The sequence below is a fragment of the Myodes glareolus genome, chromosome 4 (genome assembly GCF_982192425.1).
Source record: "Myodes glareolus chromosome 4, mMyoGla1.1, whole genome shotgun sequence".
Lineage (NCBI taxonomy): Eukaryota > Metazoa > Chordata > Mammalia > Rodentia > Cricetidae > Myodes > Myodes glareolus.
In genome coordinates this window covers 105106456-105129952 of record NC_142029.1, presented here as the reverse complement: position 1 = coordinate 105129952, position 23497 = coordinate 105106456, and the positions used below count along the sequence as shown (strand labels likewise).

General features: G+C 52.1%; 3 protein-coding genes across 4 annotated transcripts; all 3 read left to right on the top strand.

Annotated features, from left to right (window-relative positions):
• The first annotated feature begins 876 nt into the window (after nucleotides 1-876).
• On the top strand, nucleotides 877-6832 carry Mrpl4 (mitochondrial ribosomal protein L4). The gene is made up of 9 exons (XM_087905821.1): nucleotides 877-1033; nucleotides 1122-1188; nucleotides 1290-1440; nucleotides 3845-3896; nucleotides 4726-4843; nucleotides 5409-5515; nucleotides 5600-5709; nucleotides 5801-5877; nucleotides 6498-6832. Exons 1-9 carry the CDS (start codon nucleotides 977-979, stop codon nucleotides 6641-6643), a joined length of 885 nt encoding a protein of 294 aa, XP_087761947.1. The 5' UTR covers nucleotides 877-976; the 3' UTR covers nucleotides 6644-6832.
• Nucleotides 6833-11799: 4967 nt separating this feature from the next.
• Nucleotides 11800-21070, top strand: Icam1 (intercellular adhesion molecule 1). The gene is made up of 7 exons (XM_048446441.3): nucleotides 11800-11962; nucleotides 13458-13718; nucleotides 17111-17425; nucleotides 18104-18391; nucleotides 18868-19146; nucleotides 19392-19643; nucleotides 19734-21070. The coding sequence occupies exons 1-7, from the start codon at nucleotides 11911-11913 to the stop codon at nucleotides 19901-19903; spliced, it is 1617 nt and encodes a 538-aa protein (XP_048302398.3). The 5' UTR covers nucleotides 11800-11910; the 3' UTR covers nucleotides 19904-21070.
• Nucleotides 21071-21211: 141 nt separating this feature from the next.
• On the top strand, nucleotides 21212-22437 carry Icam4 (intercellular adhesion molecule 4 (Landsteiner-Wiener blood group)). 2 transcript variants are annotated; one of them, XM_048446443.3, is made up of 3 exons: nucleotides 21212-21413; nucleotides 21567-21660; nucleotides 21774-22437. In XM_048446443.3, the coding sequence occupies exons 1-3, from the start codon at nucleotides 21294-21296 to the stop codon at nucleotides 22226-22228; spliced, it is 669 nt and encodes a 222-aa protein (XP_048302400.1). In that variant the 5' UTR covers nucleotides 21212-21293; the 3' UTR covers nucleotides 22229-22437. The 2 variants fall into 2 exon arrangements, with proteins under 2 accessions (XP_048302400.1, XP_048302399.1); XM_048446442.3 differs by having other exon boundaries at nucleotides 21212-21660; nucleotides 21774-22079; nucleotides 22223-22437.
• Nucleotides 22438-23497: the final 1060 nt, after the last annotated feature.

The following is a 23497-nucleotide window of genomic DNA, read 5'->3' as shown; positions in this document are numbered from 1 at the left end:
AGAAGAAGAAGAAGAAGAAGAAGAAGAAGAAGAAGAAGAAGAAGAAGAAGAAGAAGAAGAAGAGAGAAGAGAAGAAGAAGAAGAAGAAGAGAGAAGAGAAGAAGAAGAAGAAGAAGAAGAAGAAGAAGAAGAAGAAGAAGAAGAAGAAGAAGAAGAAGAAGAAGAAGAAGAAGAAGTTTTCCAGATCGCTCAACAGGTTAGGTGTCTTGCTGCCAAACCAAGGGACCTGAGTTAAGTCCACAAGGTAGAAGGAAAGCTCCAAAGCTCCAACTCCCTTAGTAGTCCTGACCACCACACACATACCCCCCCAAAAAAGAAATTTAAAAGTTAAAATATACATGGAAAAGGAAATGTTATTTTCTTGGAAAAGGAAATAATAGAAGTGGATGTTGAGACACACCCTCTTTTTGTTTGTTTGTTTTATTTTGTTCAATTTTCCAGAAAGGATCTCATTCTCACTGTCCTAGAATCCACGACATAGACTGGCTGGCCTCGAACTCACAAAGATCTGCCTGGATTAAAGGCGTACAACACTACACCCAGTCTGGCACACATCTTTAATCTCAGCATTTAGGAAGCAAAATCAGATGGCTCTCTGAGTTCGAGGCCACCCCGGGCTTCATAGTGAGACTGACTCTGAAAGACAAACACCAGTTTAGACCAACAACGGTAAGACGGGGTTAAGTTAGACGCTGAAAAAGTTGTAGTCAAAATAAGGAGCGTGGCGGGAAGTCTTGTCCAAAGTCTGTCAAAAGATTAACATTTAAGTGAACCTCATTGGTTAACTCCCAACGCCGCGCTCCGTAGGGTGGGGCTGCTGGTGTCAGTGGCGCTCACGGGCATCAGCAAAACTGCGCGTTCTAGAGCCGAGGGCCGCGGAGTCGCATTCTTGACGTCTGGCGGCGCAGCCTGACGTCATCAGTACTGGCCGCGAGCCTCCTTGGGGCTCGGGAACTCCACTGAGATTTGTCCCGCGATGCTGCGATTGTTTCGGGCCGCTTCGCAGGCCTGGCATCGACCCTCTGACTCCCGGGTAGGGTGCCAAGCTGAGGTCAGGGTCGGAGGTCAAAGGTTGTGAACTCTCAGGGAGCACTTCTAAATAAACGCCTATCATTTTCCAGGTCCTCACCTCGCTAGCGGAACACTCGGCAGGGCCAGCCGAGAGCTCGGAGTCGGGGGTTAGCGCGGGTGAGGCGGCCGGGATCACAGCTTGGCACAGAGTTGGGAGGATGCAGCGGAAGTGTTGATTTTTGTTCCTGACCCGTGCTCACTCATTCCCCGACCCCCAGGTCTCCTAAGTCCCGTGTTGCGAAAGTGCGAGCTCCGGGTCCCCGCGCACCGGCGCCCGGTGCAGGCCTGGGTCGAGTCGCTGCGTGGCTTCGAGCAGGAGCGGGTCGGTCTGGCGGAGCTGCACCCGGATGTGTTTGCCACAGCGCCCCGGTGAGTGCAGGCTGCTGTGGAAGGGCTTTGCCTCGGTTTCCCTGCCACAGGGCGGGAGGACAAAGGACGTAAGTAACCCTACAGCCACCTTGGGCTGTTACATCCTGCCATACTCTGTGGTGCTGGGTTCCCCTTTTAGCAGAACTCAGGAAGTGGGTTGATGACTAGGTAGATTAATTTAACACACACGAAGTTCTCTAGAAACGTTGACTATTAGAGCAGCAAGTGCTCCAGCTGTGCACGAGGCCCTGGGCTCCCTTCCACTATTCTACACAACTGTCATAGGAACCCACACCTCTAATCCCACCCAGCACGGTGGAGGTGGAGATAGGAGCATAGAGAAATTAATAGTCAAGGTGAGCCCCGGGCCAGCCTGAGCTATGAGACACCATAAGTAAAAATAAAAATGCTAAGTATCGTTACATGAATTAACGTTTTCAAAAATGGCTGGGAAGGAGGCCAGACTTAGCCGAGTGGTGGTGGCACACGCCTTTAGCATTCGGGAGGCAGAGGCAGGGAGATCTCTGTGAGTTTGAGGCCAGCGTGGTCAACAGATCGAGCTCCAAGACAGCCGGTACTACAGAGGAACCGTGTCTTGAAAAAAGACCGGACTTGTTGGCATGTGCCTGTAATACCAGCTCGGGAAAGGCTGAAACAGAATTTTTGCACCATCTAACTGTAGTTTGAACCAGTGCTCACTCCTGGATATTGAGCATCAGGCAAACACGTGATGCACATATATACCTATGTATGCAGGCAGGAGACACATGCGTGTCCTAGTGCTGGGATTAAAGATGTGTACTGTCAGGCCAGGCTGCAACTTCCCACCATCTCCATGATGAACTTGGGGCTTTTAATTTTTCCCCTTTTTTGGGGGGACGACAGACATGTGTGCCACAGTGTATGTGTGGCAATGAGGAGACAGCTTACAGGAATTGGTTTTCTCTTTTCCTCGTGTGTCTGGCTTCGCTGCAAGTGCCTCTATCCACTGAGCCGTATCAGTTGCCCGCAGATTGCTTTTCCCACCACATTGCCCACAGTGGACACTGGTAGCATGTGATTGGTGAAGCACAGTTAGTGATGAATACTTAAGTGACATTACCAGGCTTACTATAAAGGGCGGGGGAGCCTGGTCAGTAGGCAAAGCACTTGCACACAAGTCTGAGTTTAACCCTCAACCCACATAAAGTCAAGTGTGGTGGAATATGTGTGTAATCCCAGCACTCCCGCTCACATATGGAAGGTAGAGACAGGAGTGTGCCCAGAAGCTCCAAGGCCAAGTAGCCTGACATTAACATCAGCAAACAAGAGGACCAGTACCTAGGATTGTCTTTTGACTAGGCGCGCGCATGCGCGCGCGCGCGCACACACACACACACACAGACACACACACAGACATCTATAATGCTGGTAAATCTCACCTGTATTTCGGAGTTCTGTATTATATGTTGCTTTTGTTTGCTTAAAAAATATTTGAGCCGGGTGGTGGTAGCACATGCCTTTAATCCCAGCACTCAGGAGGCAGCGGCAGGTGGATCTCTGTGAGTTGGAGGCCAGCCTGGTCTACAAAGGGAGTTTCAGGACAGCCAGGACTACACGGAGAAACCCTGTCTTGAAGAACCAAAAAAAAAAATGAGATTTTAATTTTATATATAGTGTTTTTCTGAATGTGTATGTGTACCACATGTGTACAGTGCCCTCAGAAGCCCAAAGAAGGAAGGGGTCAGGACTGGAGTTAAAATCAGTTGTGGGCTGTTTTGGGTGCTGGGAATTGGACCTAGGCCCTCTAGAAGAGCAGCAAGTACTCTTAACCACTGAGCTGTCTCTCCAGCCTCCCTCCCCTCACAAGGTTGGATACCTTGAGCTTGAGCCTGCTGGATCCAGCCAGGATGAGAGCATTTCAGTGAGAGAGCCGGTATAGAGGTTCTGATGTTCAGCTCCACTCTTTTTGTTTGTTTGTTTTTGTAAGTTTGGAGCCTGTCCTGGAACTAGCTCTTATAGACCAGGCTGACCTTGAACTCACAGAGATCCTCCTGCCTCTGTCTCCCAAGTACTGGGACTAAAGGCGTGCGCCACCGCCACCACCACCACCACCCTGCCCTCAACTCCACTGTCTCCCGGCGGGAGATGGAGTCTTACCATCAAGCACAGCCAGGCCTTTAGCTTTCCATCTTGTTGCCTTAGCCTCTTGAGTACCAGGAGGTGAGGCATAGCCACCAAGCCTGACTGACTCCATGGTACACAGATGGGCTTGAGTTGGGGCGGTGTCCGCTGTGGTTATCACAGAGTGGAAGACATAGAGTCCTGAATGCCCAAGGAAGAGCCAGAATTCCTTTACTGGGGTGCAGGTGTGGGAGAGTTTCAATTGGGGTGTCCCTCTTAGATCTCCCTTCCCTTTTTCCAGGCTGGATGTTCTGCACCAGGTTGCCATCTGGCAGAGGAACTTCAAGAGAATCGTGAGTGTCCTGAGTAGCTGGGCAGAGCCCACTGGGCTCAGAGGTGTGCGAGTGTGCTCTCTGGAAACAGCCCGGCTCAAGCCTTGTCTGCCTGTGCCATTCAGAGGAGGTCACTTCTCAGGTCATATCTCAGCACCCATCACTGTGGGTGTTACGTTAGTGAGTCTGCAGCACAGCAGACCCCTGCCCACTAGTGGGAGAGGTGAACAGAATCAGAAGTTAGACTGGGCACACATCACCTTTCCAGAGAGAGGTCCTTAGTGCTGTGTACTGGGTGATGAACCTAGAGCCTCAAAGGTTGGGTGGGCAGCTTCTCTGTTAATAAGCGCCCCCTCACTTGCTACGTCACCAGCCCCTCGTTAGAGTTTCTAGACAGGTACTCTACTGCTGAGCCATGCTCCAGCCATAAAGGGACATTTAACACACTCTACCTACAGCCTGACTTACCTAACTGGCAGGCAGTGCAGCTGGAGTGAGGTTAGTGGGGACGGCATGCCTGAATACTCCGGAAAGGACCACACAGAGCCTAGTGTTACTTTTATCACTTTGTCAGTGAGAGGAAGAGCTTTGTGCCAAGAACATTCAGGAGTCAACAAGGGAGTCAGATGTGATGGCCAAGCCTCTAATTGCAGCACTGCCACAGCTGAGGAGGGGAAATTGAGCATACAGAGTCTGGGCTGTATGGGGAGGCCTGGGTCTCAGCCCAGCAAGCTAGCACACAGAAACGTCAGGTGCTCTGTGAACGAGGTCCCATTACTCCCCCATTCCCTCCCTAAGACAGTCTTTGCTGCCATTTGTCTGAACCTCATCCCCACTCTTGTACTCACAGAGCTATGCTAAGACCAAGACCAGGGCTGAGGTGAGTGGTGGTGGCCGCAAGCCCTGGCAACAGAAAGGCAGTGGCCGTGCCCGACATGGCAGCATCCGTTCCCCCATATGGCGGGGAGGTGAGTGGGACCCAGTTGGGAGGGATTCCCAGATGACCCTTTACATGCAGGTGCCCACAGCTGCCATGACAAGGGACCCCTGAGTGCCCAGCTTATTAGCCCACTGGGACAGGTGACACTGGACTCAAGCATGTAGAGCAGTGAGGCACAGAGATCTGAGAGCCTTGCACCACCAAGCCTGTTGGTGCAGTGCTGGGGGTGGAACCCAAGGTTGTGTGCACACTAGGCAGGCCCTCTCTAACTGAGCTACAGCCCTCACCTCCTTTAATAATGTGGTCGTGCATTTTTTCTCTTTTGAGGCTGGGTCTTGCTATGTATCCCAAGCTGGTCCTGGTATTGAACTCTTACTCTCCTTCAGTTTCTTGTAATCGAGTTGGATGACTATCTTCATGCATACCCACAGGCCCTCCTCCCCACTCTCTGTCCAGTCTTTCTTGTCCTTCCCAGCTCCTCCAGCTCCTGTTTATTGCCCACTCCACCACTCTGTCTCAGGCATCAGGCTGATTTCTGACCTCCCAGCCCAGCAGTGACCAGCACCTGATCACATGCCACACTGTCCCTGCAGGAGGCGTAGCCCATGGTCCCCGGGGCCCTACAAGTTACTACTACATGTTGCCCATGAAAGTGAGGGCACTGGGCCTCAAGGTGGCCTTGACTGTCAAGCTGATGCAGGTATGGTACAGTACAGCTGGGAGTGAAAACAGCTGGCGCCTGGCAGTCCTAGTACAGAGCCCAAAATTCTATCTTTCTCCATAGGATGACCTTCACATCGTGGAGTCTCTGGAACTGCCCACTGCAGACCCTCAGTACCTGACAGAGCTGGCCCAGTACCGCCACTGGGGGAATTCCGTGCTTCTTGTAGACTTGTGAGGGCACAGGGCAGGGTGGGGAAGTAGGGGCCAAGTTTCTTGTGTTCTGCCTTGCCAGACTTACCCTCTTAGCATCCATGTGTTCCAGGACACATGAAGAGATGCCCAAGAATGTTGTGGCAGCCACCTCCAGGCTCAAGAGCTTCAACTTGATCCCTGCAGTTGGTGAGTGATGGGCCCAGCCCTCACCCCCACAAGCCCTCACCTGAGAACCTTGGAGCAAACCAGCACAGATGCCACTGTTACTCTTGGACAGTTCAAACCCTGTACGGTCACACCATGACCGAATGTCATGCCTAAGAATTTACCATTTAGTTTTTGTGCTGGGGTGGAAGCCAGGGCTCAGGGCCAGGCATGTGCTCTGCCCAGTGCCACTCCTCCATCCTTCAGCTGCCCCAACTGAAAGAAGCCCTGGAAGGTCATTATCTGCTAAAGTCTCTTCCACACATAGCCTGCAGGGGGCAAGCATGAGCACCTGGGTGAGAGCTGGTTTCCCCTGTCCGTTTTTTTCCTCCCCTCACACGATGGTGCCTGCTGAGTCTGGTCTTCCAGTGATAGAGTATGTTTATCCACTTCCCTTGTTCTCCTCATTGGAATGTGGCATGGGGGGGTCACAGTCAAATACTGGGCTGATGTAAAGGCAGGTAGTTCCTCAGTTCCTTTTTCAGTGGGATCTAAAGACTAGCAGTATACCCTAGAGGAGGGCAAGGGCTCAGGCTTCAGATAAGAGGGACTTGGTCTGAACTAGAGGACAGCCACACCCTGACTGTGCATTCACATCCCAGGCCTGAATGTGTACAGCATGCTCAAACACCAGACTCTGGTCCTCACCCTGCCTTCCATCGCCTTTCTGGAGGACAAGCTACTCTGGCAGGATTCAAGATACACTCCGCTCTACCCCTTCCGCTTGCCCTACAATGACTTCCCCTAACCCTGCCCTGGGCACCTAGAGGCCCACCCCACTTGGGGACCAGGTCAGCACATCATCTGTCCTGCAAAAAAGCTGTTCCCTGGAAGCTGCTGGGTCCTGGTGCCAGGAGCAGGTAACTGGATAGAGCCAAGATGAATGCCTCCCGGGGATCTTTTGCCACATTAAAAGTAAACCCTGTTGTTCACAAGACTTGGAAATGGAGCTGGTCACTGCATGTGGGATTCTGTCAGCGCTTAGGCTGTTAATCCAGTGCTGGGCATCCTAGGTGCCTCTCCTCCAGGGCTCACATCCTGCTCTGATGGCAGCCTTGGGGCTACCAGTATATTACAATACAATGTCAGGAGGAACTTCTTCCTGCTGAGGCAGATGCTGGGAACATGCATGGGTGCCAAGCCAGCAGCCTGCATTCACCTCTAGGAGGGTCTGCCACCTGTGTGCCATGTGGGTTTCCTCTAACAGCTTTCTTCAGGCACAGAATCAGACAAACCAACGTCATGTGTTCTTGTGATAAAACAAACAAAAAGTTTAAAGACACCATGCCGGTATTCTCAGTTTTGCTTTTTGTTGTTTTTATTTTTCAAAACAGGGTTTCTCTGTGTAACCATGGCTGTCTTACTCTCTAGATCAGGCTGGCCTTGAACTCACAGAAATCTGCCTGCCTCTGCCTTCCAAGTGCTGGGATTAGAGGCATATACCACCACTCAGATATATTCTCAGGTTATTTATTTATTTTAAATTGTGGACTGGAGAGATAAATGGCTTGGCATTGAAGAGCACTGGGTACTCTCCCAGAAGACCAGACTTGGAGTTCCAATACCCACATGGCAGCTCACAGCCATCTTCAACTCCAGTTCCAGAAGGAGCTGGCACAAGGCATAAACAGTACATGGATATGTAGACAGAGAACGTAAAGTAAGTTAAAAATTAAAAGGGCTTAAAAGAAAAAAAAATTTTCCCCTGTGGTCTGTGTCTAGATGGGCGCTCTAACCCTAAGCTACACCCTCTGCCCCTCACTGAGTTTCCAGGCAGGGCTGTATCTCCCAAGTATAAAGACTCCAGGTACACATGACTATGCCTGACTTATTTTTAGCAGAGAACATAGGTTTGTCTATTTTTATTTATTTTTCTATTTTTTGGTTTTCGAGATGGGGTTTTTCTGTGTAACAGACCTGGCTGTCCTGGAACTTGCTCTGTATACCTCAGGGCTGGCCTCAAACTCACAGAGATCTGCCTGTCTCTGCCTCCCAAGTGCTGGGATTAAAGCTGTGTGCTACCACCACCTAGCGAACATAGGTTTATAAAGGAAAAATGAGGACTGGAGAGGTGACTCAGCTGTTCAGCTGTTAACAGCACTGGCTGCTCTTGCAGAGGACCCAGGTTCGATTCCCAGCACTCACACAGACATGCAGGCAAAACAGCAATGCACACAAATCATTTAAAAAGAAAAAATGAGAAGGAACTCCCAGAGAGAGTGGGAAGGGTCCCACAAAGAACGGTCAGCACTGTCTCTAAACTAGGACCAACATTGACTAGGACTGCTTTCTGCTGGTGTATGTACAGCTAGACAGCCCAGTCACACTGAGACTGCCAGCCCCTTTCTGAAAAAGTAACCATGGGATCTGTTACTAGAAAAACAGAAGCTTGTGTGGTATGCTGCTCTAGTGTAGCACTTGAGAGACTGAGGGTGGAGAACTACAATTTTAAGGATAACCTGGGCTACATAGTAAGGGCAGGCAGGCATGGTGGCACACACCTGTTAAGTGTCCAGCACTTGAGGCAGAAACAGGAGGGAAGGTTGGAAAAGTCACCCTTAGCTACATAACTTGAAGGGCTACCACAGACCCTATTTCAAAAACACTAACAATGCTGGGATGTGGTGGTACACACCTTTAATCCTAGCACTCAGGACACAGAGACAGCCTGGTCTACAAAGCAAGTTCTAGGACAGCCAGGGCTGTTACACAGAGAACCCCTATCTCAAACAACATCACGTGCCCCAATTCCACTGAACAGGTCACTGGAATAAGTTACAGGTATGCTGATGTTCGCCCCGTGTGTACTGGCCACTACTACAGTTAGAGGATCTGAGGTGGAGTGTTCCAGCCCAAGGGGACAATTGTACCTTGACACAGATGCAATTCCTATGTTAGAACTTTAAGGAAGCAATAAGACCCACCACCACCCACAGGGTTTCCACAAGGCCAGAACCTGTCCCTCCACACTGGAGACCCTCCACAGCTGTAGGAGACAAAGGCATCCTAAGAAAGCAGTGCGATTCCTAGAATGAACTTTGAAGTCATTAGGATGTAGCCAGGCAAGCTGCTGAGTGCACTTGGGAAGTTGAGGTGGGAGGGCCAGGAGTTTAAGGTCACCCTGAACTACATAGTCTGAGTCTAGCAGGAGCTACATGAGACTTTGTCTTAAAAAACAAAGCACCAGAACTGGGGAGCAAAAACTGGGCTGGCTCAGGCTCCAGGTAGGAGGACAAACCGTGTTGGGGTGACTGGGGAAGCATGGTAGGCTGAGGGAACTGCAAGGTGTCCCCAGCAGAACTCGGAAGATAACGTCATGGACTAAGGCTGGAAGCTTCAGTACATTCCTTGGTTTGTGTGAGAACATTGGCACCAGGGAGGAAGTCATGCCCTTCCTGCAGACTGAGGCACAGCGCAGGGAAGGAAACTACAAAAGAAAGTAATTGTAGAATGTGCTACTCCGAAGTACGTCCCTATCGCCACCTCGGCAAAAGGCCCTCCCAGGATTTCAGACTAGGACCCAGGAATTGCCCTTGGCTCTACTCACAAGCACAAATCCAGTGGCTCTAGCCTGGGAATAGATCTAAACCCAAGAGATGTTCAGTGGACCACACAGGCAAGGTCACATATATGCCAGATTTGCTTCTAACTGTCCCCCCTACCCCGAGACAGGGTTTCTTTTAGCCTCGGCTGTCCTGGTACTCGCTCTCGTAGACCAGGCTGACTTTGAAGTCATGGAAATGTGCCTGTCTCGGCCTCTCCAGTGCTGGAATTAAAGGCATATGCCACCACCGCCCTGGATTTTTTTGTTTTTCTTAAATGTGAGTGCTCTTGTCTGCATGTGCACAGACCTGCCAAAAGAGGGCACCAGATCTCATATATGGTTATGAGCCACTGTGTGGTTGCAGGGAATTGAACATAGGACCTCTGGAAGAGCAGCACTGTCTCTCCACGCTCACACCTGTTTTCCTTTTTTCATTACAGGGTTTCTCTGTGTAGCCCTGGATATTCTGGAACTTGCTCTATAGACCAGGCTGGTCTTGAACTCAGAGATCTGCCTGCCTCTGCCTCCTGAGTGCTGGGACTAATAGGTCTGTGCCACCACACTGGCCCAAGGCTTTGTGATTGTTAAACAGTCACTCTACTGAGCTACAGCCCCAGAAATACTTTTTTAAATTATTGTATTAGATTAATTCTATTTCATATGTGAATGCTTTGCCTGCATGTGTATCACTGTCACAGTAGAGTTGTGTTCTGCTTGTCACCGCTCAGCTGAGCATCCCAGCAGGATTTTCCAATATTCTGTTCAGGGAACGATGGTGCCCTGCACACAGTAGACACCACTTAAACAACTATACTCTTAGGGCTGCAGATGGTAACTTGGAGAGCTGGAGGCTCATGCACATGAAGTAGGGGCACCAAAAGAAAGATCCACTCCGAGGGTTTTCCCAGACCTCCCTAAGGTCACCCTGGCAACTCTGCCACGGTTGTTCCGGGGCGGAGACTGAATGCCCCCTCTCCAGCCCCCCAAGATCAAAAGATCCCCGTGGAAATTCCTTAGGAATGCCCAGGCCGGGGGCGTGGGTTGCGGAGTGTCCCGGGAGCTGCGGTGGCAGGAGGAAGAGCACGCTCATCTAGACCTCTCCCTTCCGCATCTGCAGCACGACCTCCTGGCCTAGCTCAGGTCTCCACGGCAACTGTACCCGAGTCCCACAACAGGAAGCCTCCTCGGGCGCCTGAGGTCCAACGCAAGCCCCTGAGTTGGAAGACTGGGGTTCAAGAGTTCTCTCTTCGTCAGCTTTGGAGTTCAGGGTCCGTCTCAGTTTCACTGAAGAGAACAAAAGTTAAAATAACCAAGTGTGATGAAGCACGAGGCAGAATCCGGAGTTCAAGATCTTTCTCAGCTACGGAGTGTTTGAAGCCAGCTTGGGCTATTTGACGCCCAGCCTCAAGAAAAGAGATGGTTTTGTAGGGGAGAGATGAGAGGGGAGGAGGGAGAGAGAACGAGGAGAGGGAGAGAAAGAGAGAGATTGGAGAGAAAAGAGAAAAGGAGGGGGAGAGGAAGGAGGGGGGAGAGAAGACTCAGTGGGGGGTTGGGGGTCAGGGATGAAGGGGAGGCCAGGTCCGTCTCTCTGGGAGGGGCCACCTCTCCCCTTCAGTTGCCATCAGTTTCTCATCCAGCCTGGGAAAGGGCGGCGCAGGGCTCTATGCCACAGGACCAGACTTCTTCCTTCCTTCTAGGGGAGCTGTCAAGACGCCACAGAGGTCAAAGTAGAAAGGGGAAGCGAGGCCTCGGGGGCGGGGGCGCCCGTGGGTGGGAGGAGGGACGCGAGGACTGCACTACGCCTCTCTGGCAGGACTCACCACGCCGGATCTGTCCGGTCCTGCTTGGACCGTTGCTCCGAAAATCTCTAGTGCCAACTAGGTGGGGCATGGCCGTAAGGAGAGGGGCGTCTCTGGATAGACCGCGTCCCCAAATGGTTCCAGGGAGCTCTTACCCTTGGCTAAGGATGTCTGATGGGTTAAAGGGGCCTGTAGGAGCTGGAGGTTCGGGATTTACCTGCCCAGCACCGAGCCTCAGTTTACCCCCTCGAGGGGACAGTCCTCCAGGGAACTACGCATTAGTTAACCAATTAACCTGGAGGCATGACTCCAGGAGGCCCGGAGCCTTCTCTCCTGAACGCACCTTCAGTTCGCTGACACCCTCTCCCTCACACACACCCCGCCCCCAACATGTCATTGCTTCAGTTTGGAAATTCCTGGGCCACGAGAGCCAGCGAGGCAGGACCACCCCTCTCGGTCAGGGCCAGGGCACTGTCTCCATCCGGAAATACCGAAGTCCTCGTTCAAGAGGGGAAGGCGCGAGGTTTCCGGGAAAGTGGCCCCGCCAGCACCGCCCCTCGGTCCCCCGTGGCCAGCGACTATAAAGGACCGCACGCGGTGCAGAGCCTCAGTCTGCACCCTGTGCTTGTGCCCCGGACGCTGCTGCTACCTGCGCTCTGCCCTGGCCTTGCTATGGCTCCCACCCTGCCTCTGCTCCTGGCCCTGGTCACCGTTGTGATTCCAGGTGAGTCCGAGGTGGGGTCGCTTTTAGGGATTAGTCTCTGGACTCCGGGTGGAATCTGCTCTCCCTGGCCAGCGGAACAGCAAACCGGTAGTAATTAGGTGGCTATTAACGGGAAGTGGGAGTGGAAGTGAAGGGTTGAAAACTAACAGCTTGGAGTTCGAATCCCGCGAATGGGTTACAGAACACAATTCTGTCTGTCTGTCTCTCTCTCCCTCTCTTTCTCCTCTTCTCCCTCCCCTCCCCTTCCCTTCTTTCCTGTTTTGAGAATGCCACCAAGACATTTAGCCTAGGCTGGCCTTGAACTCTCAGTCTTCACACACACACACACACACACACACACACACACACACACACACACACACGTTTCCCCCTTTAGTCTGGGATCATAGATAGGCTCGAGACACACCACTCCTCCATAAACTTGTCCGTTTAGAACCTGGATCCTGGTCTGTGCAATGGGAACTGTGGTCACCGCCCTTGTCGTGGGACAGTTAGAATGTGGCCCAAGTGGGGAACCAATAGTTTGTGGAACCACCAATACGAAGCTGAGCCTTGAGGTCCGGTTGCTCCCCACAGTTACTCTGTTCCTCATCCTCACCCTTGGGGAAGTCCAGGCTGCTTCTGCGCTGGGGAATTCCAGGGTTTGTGTACTCAGGAGGCAAAGGCTGAGAAGTGAGGTGGCTCAGGACTCCCCACTGTTGCCCTCCCCTGCGGCTACCTGGGGGCAGCACCTACCTCCTCCAATGAGAGGAAGATTCAGAACTTGCTCTGCAGCTCACAGGAGGCTACTGATCTGGACTCCCAGAATCCATTACTCCTAGCTGGATCTTTTTAGCCTCAGGGCTCTCCATGGAACCAGAGGTGCCTGAGAGAATCTCCAACTGGATGGAATACCGCCACCCCAGACTGCTAATCACAGCACTGGAATCTTTGGGGCGGAGGAGAAGCTTGAGCTCAGACACTTTTGTTTTAATTCCCCTCCCCCAGGCAGGGTTTCTCTGTGTAGCACTGGCTGTCCTGGAACTCACTCTATAGACCAGACTGGCCTCAAACTCAGATCTTCCTGCCTCTGCCTCCCAAGTACTAGGATTAAAGACATACTACTTTTCAAAGAAAGAAAATCCAGTGCTTGGTGTTGGGGGAGAGGGGAATTTCTGTAGCCAAGGCCACCCTTGAGCTCCATCTGTAGCCTAGGATGACGTTCAACTCCTGATCCTCCTGCCTCTACTTCCTGAGTGCTGAATTACAGATGTGTGCTGCTACACCCATGTTATGGGTGCTGAGGATGGAACTCGGGCTTCAGGCATGCCAGGAGGGCACTCTGCCCACTCCACCCAGTCCCACCAGCCCCTCAGCACCCATAATTAGTTACCTTGTATACTCAAGCATGGCTGCATCAAGGGCAAAATCCTGCCTGACTCAAGGCTGCATATCTAGCACCTAGCTCTGAAGTTACATGGCTGAACCAGTTTATCATCTCTCCTTTTTGTTCCAGGGCCTGGTGGCGCTCAAGTATCCATCAACCCCATAGAAGTTTTCCTGCCGCGGGGTGCATCCCTGCAGGTGAACTGCTCTTCCTCCTGCAGTGAGAACCTCAACCTGGGCTTGGAGACTCAGTGGCCCAAAAGAGAGGTAGAGAGTGAACTCAGGTGGAAGCTGTTTGAACTGAGTGACATTGAAGAAGACAGCAAGCCCCTGTGCTTTGAGACCTGTGGCACCATCCAGTCATCAGCCTCTGCCACCATCATCTTATACTGTGAGTGACAGGGCCAGGGGTGGAGTATAGGGAGACCCAGTGGGGACATGGCAACTGGCACCAGCAGACAGCCCTGGAAAGTCCCGCTGTCTCTTAGAGACCCTTTTAAACTTCTGCAAGGAGAGTGTACCACAGGAATTTAGCACATTCCAAAACCCCACCATTTGATGTCCGGATTGTTCTGCTTTTTTTTTTTGTTTTGTTTTGTCTTTATTTTTAATTATTTCTAATATTTGGGGTTTTAAAAAGTAATTTTTTAAAGCCAGGTGGTGGTAGCTAGTGGTGCATGCCTTTAATCCCAGCACTAGGGAGGCAGAGACAGACTGATCTCTGTGAGTTCGAGGCCAGTTGGTCTACAAAACAAGTTCCAGGACAGTCAGGTCTGTTACATAGAGAAATCCTGTCTCAAAAAACAAAACAAGACAATATTATTTCATGTTCATTGGTGTTTTCCCTGCATGTATATCTGTGTGAGAATGTCAGATTCCCTAGAACTGGAGTTACAGACAGTTGTGAGCTGTCATGTGGGTGCTGGGAAATAAACCCGGGTCCTCTGGAAAAGCAGCCAGTGCTGTTCATCTCTGAGTACTCTCTCCAGCTCCTGACATCTTGCTCTTCATGTATGTGCCTCGCAGGCACCCAGATCATAGGTGTGTGCTTCCAAGCATGGGGGCTGGATGTCAGTTCTTTACACAAGATCCGTATGTGTCCTGTGACCTTCACAGTCTTGGAAATCATTGATGCATGGATCCCTCCTACAGGGAACAAACGGGTCAGGCTCTAGGGTTGTTCTGTCCCTTTAGGCTGAGGATGGAATCATCAGGCCTTGGCACTCAGCCAGGTCTTTACTTTGTCGCTGTGCTCTACCTCCAATCTGTAGTACAGTTGTATCTGAAGGTCAGACAATCACAAATAGAGAGATGGTGAGATTAGTTTGATTTAGACGGACCATGGAAGAGTATGCAACTCTATAAAAGAATGCATAAGCACCTTCCTGCTCGAAGGAATGGTGTACCTCAGAAGGAAATGGGTGCTGAGGAAGAGCGCCGTGACGGTTTCTGTGTTCAGGAGCAGTGGGGGCAGAATGGCAGAGGCCATATTTATACATGGAACCCAGTGTTCACAGGCTAGGCTAGCACTAACCACCAACCCAGCTCCCAGCTCCTCTGGGTATTCTAGGCTGGGGTTCTTTCCCTAAACTGTGTCCCTACCCCCTAACTGGGGAATTCCAGGCAGAGGTTCTACCCAACTGGCTCTGGAATTAGCACCAAGGAACTGGGTGACCATTGGGCTCTTGGCGTCGTGGTTTATTTGTTGACCCTGTCAGTTTCCCTTGGGTAGCTCTGACATGAAGAAGCCTAAAGGCCATAATCCTAGCAGTATCAGGACAGAAGCCTTTGGGAAATCTCAGCGTGTGGTTTGGAGGATGGGGGAGTATGTGCCAGTGCTGCCCTGGAAGAAGGGAAGTCCCCAGGCTTTCCTGGTGGTGGCCTTAGGAAGTTCCTTTGAAGAGCTTTTCCAGGGTACCTGGTCTTGGAAACCCAAGGCTGGGGCTGGAATTCTGTCTCTGCGACCTTTCTGTATCTGTTACTTTGGCTTACTTTTCAACTGTGCCTTAATTTCTACCCTGTGATCACAATTAATTTGAGCCAGGTGTGGTGGTTGCACACCTTTAATTCCAGTACTTGGGAGGCAGAGTTCAAGGCCAGCCTGGTCTATATAATGATTTCCAGGTCGGTGGGGGGCACCAACAAACAACTACAAAACCCAACTGCACCAGGCAGAGGGAAGAGCCCAGAACAAGGCTGGAGTGGGGGAGAGAAGACTGTGCATGGGTAGGTGAGTCAGGTGCTCTCCGGAGCTAGCACGCACTCCCAGGAGAGCCATGAAGGGTGTGGAGCAATCTGGTTAGCAGAAAGCTGGATTACTGGAAGCTGGGCAGCAGTTGGCATCCAGCCTCAGCCCGTCTGCACTTGCTGCTTGTGATTGCAGTATCCAAGATGGGAAGGGCAGACAAATATTTGAAGAATGGAACAACTAGGCCTTGGTGAGAGACTGAAGCTCAGAGTCAGGAAGTAATGTACCTTTATGTGTATGGTTGTTTTGCCCATAGGGAAGTCTGTGCACCAAGTAAGTGCCTGGTGCCTGAGGAGGCCAGAAGAGGTCGCCAGATTCTCTGGCCTTGTGAGCCACCATATAGATGTTGGGTTCCCTGCAAGGCCTGCCTGTGCTCTTAACCACTGAGCCACCTCTCCAGCCCTCAGAGTCAACCTTTGGGAATCTATTTTCTCTTCCACCATATGGATCCCTCAGATTGAATTCAGATCGTCATGCTTGAGTGAGAAAAAAACCCTTTACCTTCTGAATAATTTCTTGGCCCGTTCCTCTTTGAGATAATATATGACGTAGTCCAGGCTAGGCTCCAGCTTTATAGGTAGCTGGATGACCTAAACTTTTATTTGTCGTATTTCTTGTTTGTTTATTTTTTGCTTCATTTGTTCGTTTGTTTGAGACAGGGTTTCTCTGTGTTACTGCTCTGGCTCTCCTGGAACTCAATTTGTAGACCAGGCTGGCCTCAAACTCACAGAGATCCACCTGCCTCTGTCTCCCGAGTGCTGGGATTAAAGGTGTGTTGTTCTTGTGTATGATGTGTGAGTGTAGAACTGTATGCCATGTGCACATGTGGAGGTCAGAGGACAGCTCTGTGCAGTTGATTCTTTTTTTTTAATATTTATTTATTATGTATACATAATTCTGTCTGCGTGTATGCCTGAAGGCCAGAAGAGGGCATTCTGGCCACCAGACCTCATTACAGATGGTTGTGAGCCACCATGTGGTTGCTGGGAATTGAACTCAGGACCTTTGGAAGAGTAGGCAAAGCTCTTAACCACTGAGCTATCTCTCCAGCCCCCTGAAGTTGAGTCTTTCTGTTCACCTTTACATGGGATTCAGGGGTTGAACTCGGGTACTCAGGCTTGTGTGGCAATCAGTTTTATCCTCTGAGCCATCTCCCTGGCCCATTTTAATTTATTTGTGGGACTGGGAATGGAACCCAGGGCCTCCTGCCTGGTAGGCAAGCCCTCTAAGACTGACTCACTCCCCCCCCCCCCCCGCCAAGAGTCTGATCAACCTCTAGCACACCCAGGTGCTTAGATTTCTATTTATTTGCCCAATGTTCTGATGCTAGAAACTGGAATTTATCTCAAATATTGCTGGGAAGGTTATTGTCCCTGTGCAAACACTCCTGGCCTCCTCCCTAGCTTTCCCCAAAGCTCTCTGCATTCCCAGCTGCTTAGATGGTAGGGTGTGTTTTGGGGAGACTGAGGTCATCAGACAGGTGTGGTCTGCAGTGGTTCAGCTTACAGGATTTCTAACCCCTTGTCTCCCTGCAGCGGTCCCAAAACATGTGGAGCTGGACCCTCTGCCCACCTGGCAGCAGGTAGGCAAGAACCTCACCCTGCGCTGCCTGGTGGACGGTGGGACACCGCGGAGCCAACTCTCAGTCATGCTGCTCCGAGGGGAGGAGGTGCTGTACCGGCAGCCAGTGGATGTGGACCGCAAGAACCCCAAAGAGATTACAACCACGGTGCTGGTGAGCAGAGATGACCACGAAGCCAATTTCTCATGTCGCACAGAACTGGACCTCAGGCCACTAGGGCTAGCGCTGTTCACAAATGTCTCCATGACCAGGCAGCTCTGGACTTTCGGTGAGGCTCTGGGACCCAGGGTTCCTACACAGGGTGCAGGTGGGACCTTGGGAAGAAGCTGACCCTCGGTGAGGCTCTGGGACCCAGGGTCTTCCTACACAGGGTGCAGGTGGGACCTCGGGGAGAAGCTGACCCTCGGTGAGGCTCTGGGACCCAGGGTTCCTCCACAGGGTGCAGGTGGGACCTCGGGGAGAAGCTGACCCCTGCAGTGGTGCTGAGAAAATGGTGATCTTGTCAGTGGAAGTTTTGGGACTGGCGAGATGGCTCATTGGGTGAAGGGTTTGCATCCAAGCTAGATGACACGAGTTCAGTTCACAACTTCCAAAGGAGACAACTGTGATTTGGCCTCCTCAAGTGAGACGTGTCCATGTATACACAGTAAATACATTAAGTAAATATAAAGAAAAATGGGGGACTGGAGAGATGACTCAGCAGTTAAGAACACTGCTCTTCCAGAGGACCCAGGTTCAATTCTCAGCACCCACATGGCAGCTCACAACTGTCTGTAAACTCAGGTTCCAGGGGATCTGACCTTCACACCAATGTACATTAAAGAAGGAAGGAAGGAAGGAAGAAAGGAAGGAAGGAAGGAAGGAAGGAAGGAAGGAAGGAAGGAAGGAAGAAAAATGGGTTTGTGGGTGGCCATTGCTTTCCCTTATGTCTGTGTTCTCTCTTAAGATCTTCCTCTGACCATCCCGAAGCTTGACACCCCTGACCTCCTGGAGGTAGGCACCAAACAGAAAGTGCTCTGCTCCCTGGAAGACCTGTTTCCTGCCTCTGAAGCCCAGATATCTCTGGAGCTGGGAGGCCACACACTGATCTCCAAGAGCAGAAACCACGGAGACTTGGTGTTAGCCACGGCCTTGGTGGAGGTGACTGCAGAGCTGGAGGGAACTCAGCAGCTGCGCTGTGTTTTGGAGCTGGCAAACCAGACCCTGATTGCGGAGAGGACCTTGAACATCTACAGTAAGAAGGGGTGGGCTTAGTCCAGAGATAGCTTGAGACTTGATACCAAGAGTAGGGCCCAAAGCAGAGGATGGACCCAGTGTAGGCGCCCAGGGGTGGAACTTCTGGGGCCGCAGCCTAGCATAGGTTAGCCCACATGGGAGTCAGGACTGGGACCAGGGGCACGACTAACGCAGGTGAAAGCATTTTCAAGAGAAAGACCTGAGGCAGGGAGTAGTGACACACACCTTTAATCCCAGCACAGGAGTAGCAGAGGCCGGTGGGTTTGTTATGAGTTCGAGGCCAGCCAGGGCTGCACAGTAAGACCCTGTCTCCAAAAACAAACAACAACAAAAATATGCTAGGCCTTTCAAAAGGGGGAACCCGGTCCACGAATGTCCTATGCTGGAGGTTGGGGCTGACACTAGAGGGGGCCAGTGAGCCATCAAGGGCTGGGTTTGCATTGGGCGGGCTCTCGGTGTGTCCTTCCCACACAGGCTTTTCAGCTCCTGCCTTGACCCTGAGCCAGCCAAACGTCTCAGAAGGGAACCAAGTGACTGTGAGTTGTGAAGCCAGTGGTGGAGCGCTGGTGGTGAATCTGACTGGTGCTCCGCTGGGGACCCCGTCCCCGAAGGTCGAGTTCCCGTCCCCGAAGGTCGAGTTCCCGCTGACAGCCAGAGCTAAGGATGACAAAGAACAGTTATCTTGCTCTGCTACCCTGAAGGTGGCTGGGCAGGTGCTGTTTAAAACCCGGACCCTGGAACTACAAGTGCTGTGTGAGTGGGACTGCCCGGTGGTAACTGCGGTCCCCTAGTGAGTGGGCCTGCCCGGTGGTAACTGAGATCCCCTAGTGAGTGGGCCTGCCCGGTGGTAACTGCGGTCCCCTAGTGAGTGGGCCTGCCCGGTGGTAACTGAGATCCCCTAGTGAGTGGGCCTGCCCGGTGGTAACTGCGGTCCCCTGGTGCCCCAGGTGCCTTCTGAGCCCTTCCTGGCCTGTGTCCTCACATGATCATTTCTCCAGATGGTCCCTACCTGGATGACAGTGACTGCCGGGGGAACTGGACCTGGGAAGAGGGGTCTCAGCAGACTCTGAAATGCGAGGCCAGGGGGAACCCACCCCCCCACACACTGAACTGCAACCGGAAAGGAGATGGAGCCCCACTGCCCATCGGGGTGGTGAAGTCTGTCAGTCGGGCGATGAATGGCACCTATGTGTGCTATGCTGAAAGCTCCCGTGGAAATGTCACCAGGGACGTGTTCCTAAGAGTGGTCTGTGAGTGTCCCGGGGTATAGGGCTGGGTGAGTGGTGGGCAGGGTGCCAGGTGCTTAATCCTTATCATCCCCTTCTGTTGTTACTACACAGACTACGACCCTACCCTGATCATCATTTTGGTGGTAATGTTGGTCACTGTGGTCCTTATAAGCACGGCAGTCATATACTTCTATAACCGCCAGAGAAAGATCAGGATATACAAGCTACAGAGGGCGCAGGAAGAGGCCATGAAACTCAAGGCACAAGCCCCGCCTCACTGAGCCACCAAGGACACCAACACCTCCCTGGCCCCCCTCTGCGGGTAGCAGCTGGTGCTGCTTTTGAACAGAAAGGTAGACAGATAGTGTTGACCCACCTCCTCTGGTTGTGACAAGACAAGATGGTGGCCTGGACATGCACCAATCAGACCTCCTTGGCCTCACACTTGGAGAGGAGGGAGCAACATCAAGGGCGTGGATCTGTGACCTGGACACACCCACAGCCTTGCGGGCCTTCAGTAAGGAAATGCTGACCTCATTTCTATTGCCTATGCTGAGGCCCTGCCTAAGGAAGAGTGATATCCAATAGACACAAGCCGGAGTTGAAACAAAACCATACTTCCTCTGACACAGGAACTCTTCATGATGATGTATTTATTAATTCAAAGTTTTACTTGCTATTTATTGAGTACCCTACACAGATACTAGAGCAGTGAGCAGGTGATCACATAGGTTCTTGTCTGGATCCTATTGCAGGGGCTGTGCACACAACAGAGCCTGGAGAAAGACTCACATGGGGCTAGGGCTCCTCTGTTGGTCAGGATGCGTTTCCCAAAGGAGCTGTCACAAAAATACTAAGTGGACTAGCAAGGGTTCCCTGCTCATAGGCCCACCCACATACATTCCGGTCTTTGCTCCCCATGTCAGCCCCCCATACCTAAATATGGATGCCTACCCTTGGCAGCTGAACACTGGAGTCTCATGCTCATGAAACTGTGGTCAATCCCTGCATGCCCCACCTGGCTCCATCTCAAAGGGAAAGCCTGGAAGAAAATGCTGCAACCACTTAGGAGGGTCCTTCCTGCAAGCTGGGGTGGGACAGTAAGCATCCCTCCCAGTTCAGAAGGCTTTCCTTTGCGGTGATGAAGTTTTATGTTGGTCTTAGCCACTTGTGAGTTTGAGGACAGGTGTCACTTCAGTTACCTAGAGCTCCCTCTAAGTATTCCTGACTCCCCACTTCTTCAAAGTTACCTGTTACCCTAACCCTGAGTCTGCAAACTAGCTTTTTGTTTGTTTTTTTCTTCGTCTTTGTTTTTTGAGACAGTGTCTCTGTGTAGCCTGAATGTCCTGGAACCTGCTATGTGGAACGTGCTGGCCTCTAATTCACAGAGATCTGCCTGCCTATCTCCTGAATGCTGGGATTAAAGGCCTGAGCCATTACAACAGCCACTGAAATCTATTTAATGACCTTTTGGAGCTTAAGTGAAAACTAAAGCCCCAGTTCAGAAAAGTGCAATGACTTCTGGTTAACTGTGGGGTCTGATGTGTCATTTGGGAGGCGGTGTCTTCAACAGCGCTGCTGGGCCCACTCTGGGGCGTGGCCAGGGAGTCTTATCTCCAGGGCCAGCTGAAACTACCCTGGTCTCCCAAACGGCACCGCGGGTTTTGTGCCATGGAGTCTGTCCTGCTCCTGTCGCTTTTGCTGGTGGCCGCCTATCCGAAGGGTGTGAGCTCCCACCATGAGTGGAGGCAAAGCCCTCCCACGCCTTCCGGGACCTCAACGCCTTTCTTGGTGCGTTTAAGCCCGGAGCTGGAGGCTGTGCCTCCCGGGGGCTCGGTGTGGCTTAACTGCAGCCACAGCTGCCCCCTGCCGGTGCGTTCCAGCCTGCGCACGCAGCTGCGGCAGGGAAAGACACTCAGTGGATCGGGTTGGGTATCTTACCAGCTGCTGGATGTGAGGGCCTGGAATTCCAAGGTGCGTTGCGTCGTCACTTGCGCTGGAGAAACGCGGGAGGCCACCGCCATGATCACCGCTTACAGTGAGGGATACCGGGGTTCAGGCCGGGGTGGGGAGAGGGGAGAAGGGTGGAGGAATGGGATAGTTGGCAGTTACTTTAGGAGGTGTCTGCGGGTCTTACCCTTCTTGCCTTAGAACGGCCGAGAAGCGTGATCATGGAGCCTCCGGTCCTAATGGGCCACAAGTACACTCTACGCTGCTATGTGATACACGTATTCCCCGTGGGGTTCTTGGTGGTGAGCCTGAGAAGAGGTGGCCGGGTGGTTTATTTTGAGAGTCTGGAGCGCTTCACCGGTTCAGATCTGGCTAATGTCACTTTGACCTACGTGATGCGGGCAGGACCCAACGACCTCTGGCAACCACTCACCTGCCATGCACGCCTCAATCTCGACGGGCTAGTCGTGCGCAGCAGTTCTGCACCTGTTATGTTGAAGGTCCTCGGTGAGGCACCCTGCAAACTCGGGGAATTGGTGCTGGGAAGGGGATGTTGCCACCCCAAGAGGGCCAGCAGAACAGGGGTGGGCTCCATCCACGCTTGGAGGTCCTCAGACCTCCTCGTTCCTGATTTTCACTCCCGCTCCCAGCTTTGAGTCCAGTCTCCAAAGCCTTGGCTTCTGCCTCCATCGCAGCCCTGGTGGGGATCCTCCTGGCTGTGGGGACTGTCTACGTGCGCAAGTACCTGGCCGTTCAGACTCAGTTATAGACGGGTGTTCGATGCCTGACAAGAGGGAGGAAAAAGAAGCCCAGAGCAACTAATTCAGATACTCTTGTTGTTGAATCAATAAAGCCTTCTTCCTCAGTCTTTGTCCTACGGTTCTTGGAGGAAGTGGTTTCATTTTTAGGGAACCCTGACGTCTCCGAACTACTTGTTTATGGGCTGAAGATTTGTAGCCTAGCCTTGGTTTCAATACCCGGTACCGGAGGAAACAACATCTCGTGTGTCTCAAGGCACCTGAAGTTTTTCCTTCAAGACCGGCTTGAGGTCCCAGAACCCGAGTTCCTCTCCGCGTTCAGTCTAGCTGGAATTATCCCTGCAGGGCAGAAGGGCTAAACTGGCCTCTCCTCCAGGCCCTGAGTTGGGGAGGGAGGACAGGCTCTTAATATGGCCTTTTCTGATTGGCTCTGCGGATACACACCATAGCTCTGATTGGAAGCTAAGTTTCCCTTCTCTTCTTCTCCCTTGCAGATCGTGCGCGTAACTGAGGCCAGTGGGTGGAGCTAGACCTGGTCCCCCGGGTTACCATTAATGAAGGGGGAAGGGAAACAAGATTGGGCGGGGTCTCCTGCACCGAGTAGAAGAAGCAGATACCCAGATTGGAAATCTAGCATAGCAACAAGTTTGAGATGATTGCTCAGGCCACATGGACTGTCACAGACTTCCATCCTGGCAACGCGTTTGTTGTCACCGAGCCAGGCATGCATCAGGGGAGGGGTGTCAAAGCTTAAAGACAGATGCGAAGTCACAAGTGCCCCCAGTTGATCTTCTGGTTCAGCTTGGATTGCAGAATCTCGAGCACTGGTTATCCAGCAGGGGCTGCGGCGCCCATGGCGAGGAATGTGCAGATGCTCTCCTGAGAGACTCGGTTCACAACAGCATTGTAGACACATTCCCGCTGCACGCTGGGTAAATACAGATCGTGTGCCGAAACCGACTCTAATTTAGACGCCCGCGAACGCGGCGCACACGCACACGTGTCTGCGATTCGCGGGCACTTGATCCCCCCCCCCCCCCGCCTCGGTCGCCGCGTGCACGGAGGAGGTCCTAGGCTCCCATCCTCAATCTGCTGGAGGTCAAAGCTAAGCCTCAGTTAAGGGAGGCTTCCCCACACCCTCCTCTTAAAACCACCTTTTCGGCATAC

What these genes read in the sequence shown, in the direction of transcription:
- Mrpl4 (XM_087905821.1), top strand. Translation starts at nt 977, where the DNA reads ATGCTGCGATTGTTTCGGGCCGCTTCGCAGGCCTGGCATCGACCCTCT. An exon ending in TTCCCCCATATGGCGGGGAG is followed by an intron (nt 4,844 to 5,408) that starts GTGAGTGGGACC and finishes CTGTCCCTGCAG; the next exon opens with GAGGCGTAGCCCATGGTCCC. An exon ending in CAACTTGATCCCTGCAGTTG is followed by an intron (nt 5,878 to 6,497) that starts GTGAGTGATGGG and finishes TTCACATCCCAG; the next exon opens with GCCTGAATGTGTACAGCATG.
- Icam1 (XM_048446441.3), top strand. Translation starts at nt 11,911, where the DNA reads ATGGCTCCCACCCTGCCTCTGCTCCTGGCCCTGGTCACCGTTGTGATT. An exon ending in GAGGACCTTGAACATCTACA is followed by an intron (nt 18,392 to 18,867) that starts GTAAGAAGGGGT and finishes CTTCCCACACAG; the next exon opens with GCTTTTCAGCTCCTGCCTTG. An exon ending in CCTGGAACTACAAGTGCTGT is followed by an intron (nt 19,147 to 19,391) that starts GTGAGTGGGACT and finishes TCATTTCTCCAG; the next exon opens with ATGGTCCCTACCTGGATGAC.
- Icam4 (XM_048446442.3), top strand. Translation starts at nt 21,294, where the DNA reads ATGGAGTCTGTCCTGCTCCTGTCGCTTTTGCTGGTGGCCGCCTATCCG. An exon ending in CGCCATGATCACCGCTTACA is followed by an intron (nt 21,661 to 21,773) that starts GTGAGGGATACC and finishes TTCTTGCCTTAG; the next exon opens with AACGGCCGAGAAGCGTGATC. An exon ending in TGTTATGTTGAAGGTCCTCG is followed by an intron (nt 22,080 to 22,222) that starts GTGAGGCACCCT and finishes TCCCGCTCCCAG; the next exon opens with CTTTGAGTCCAGTCTCCAAA.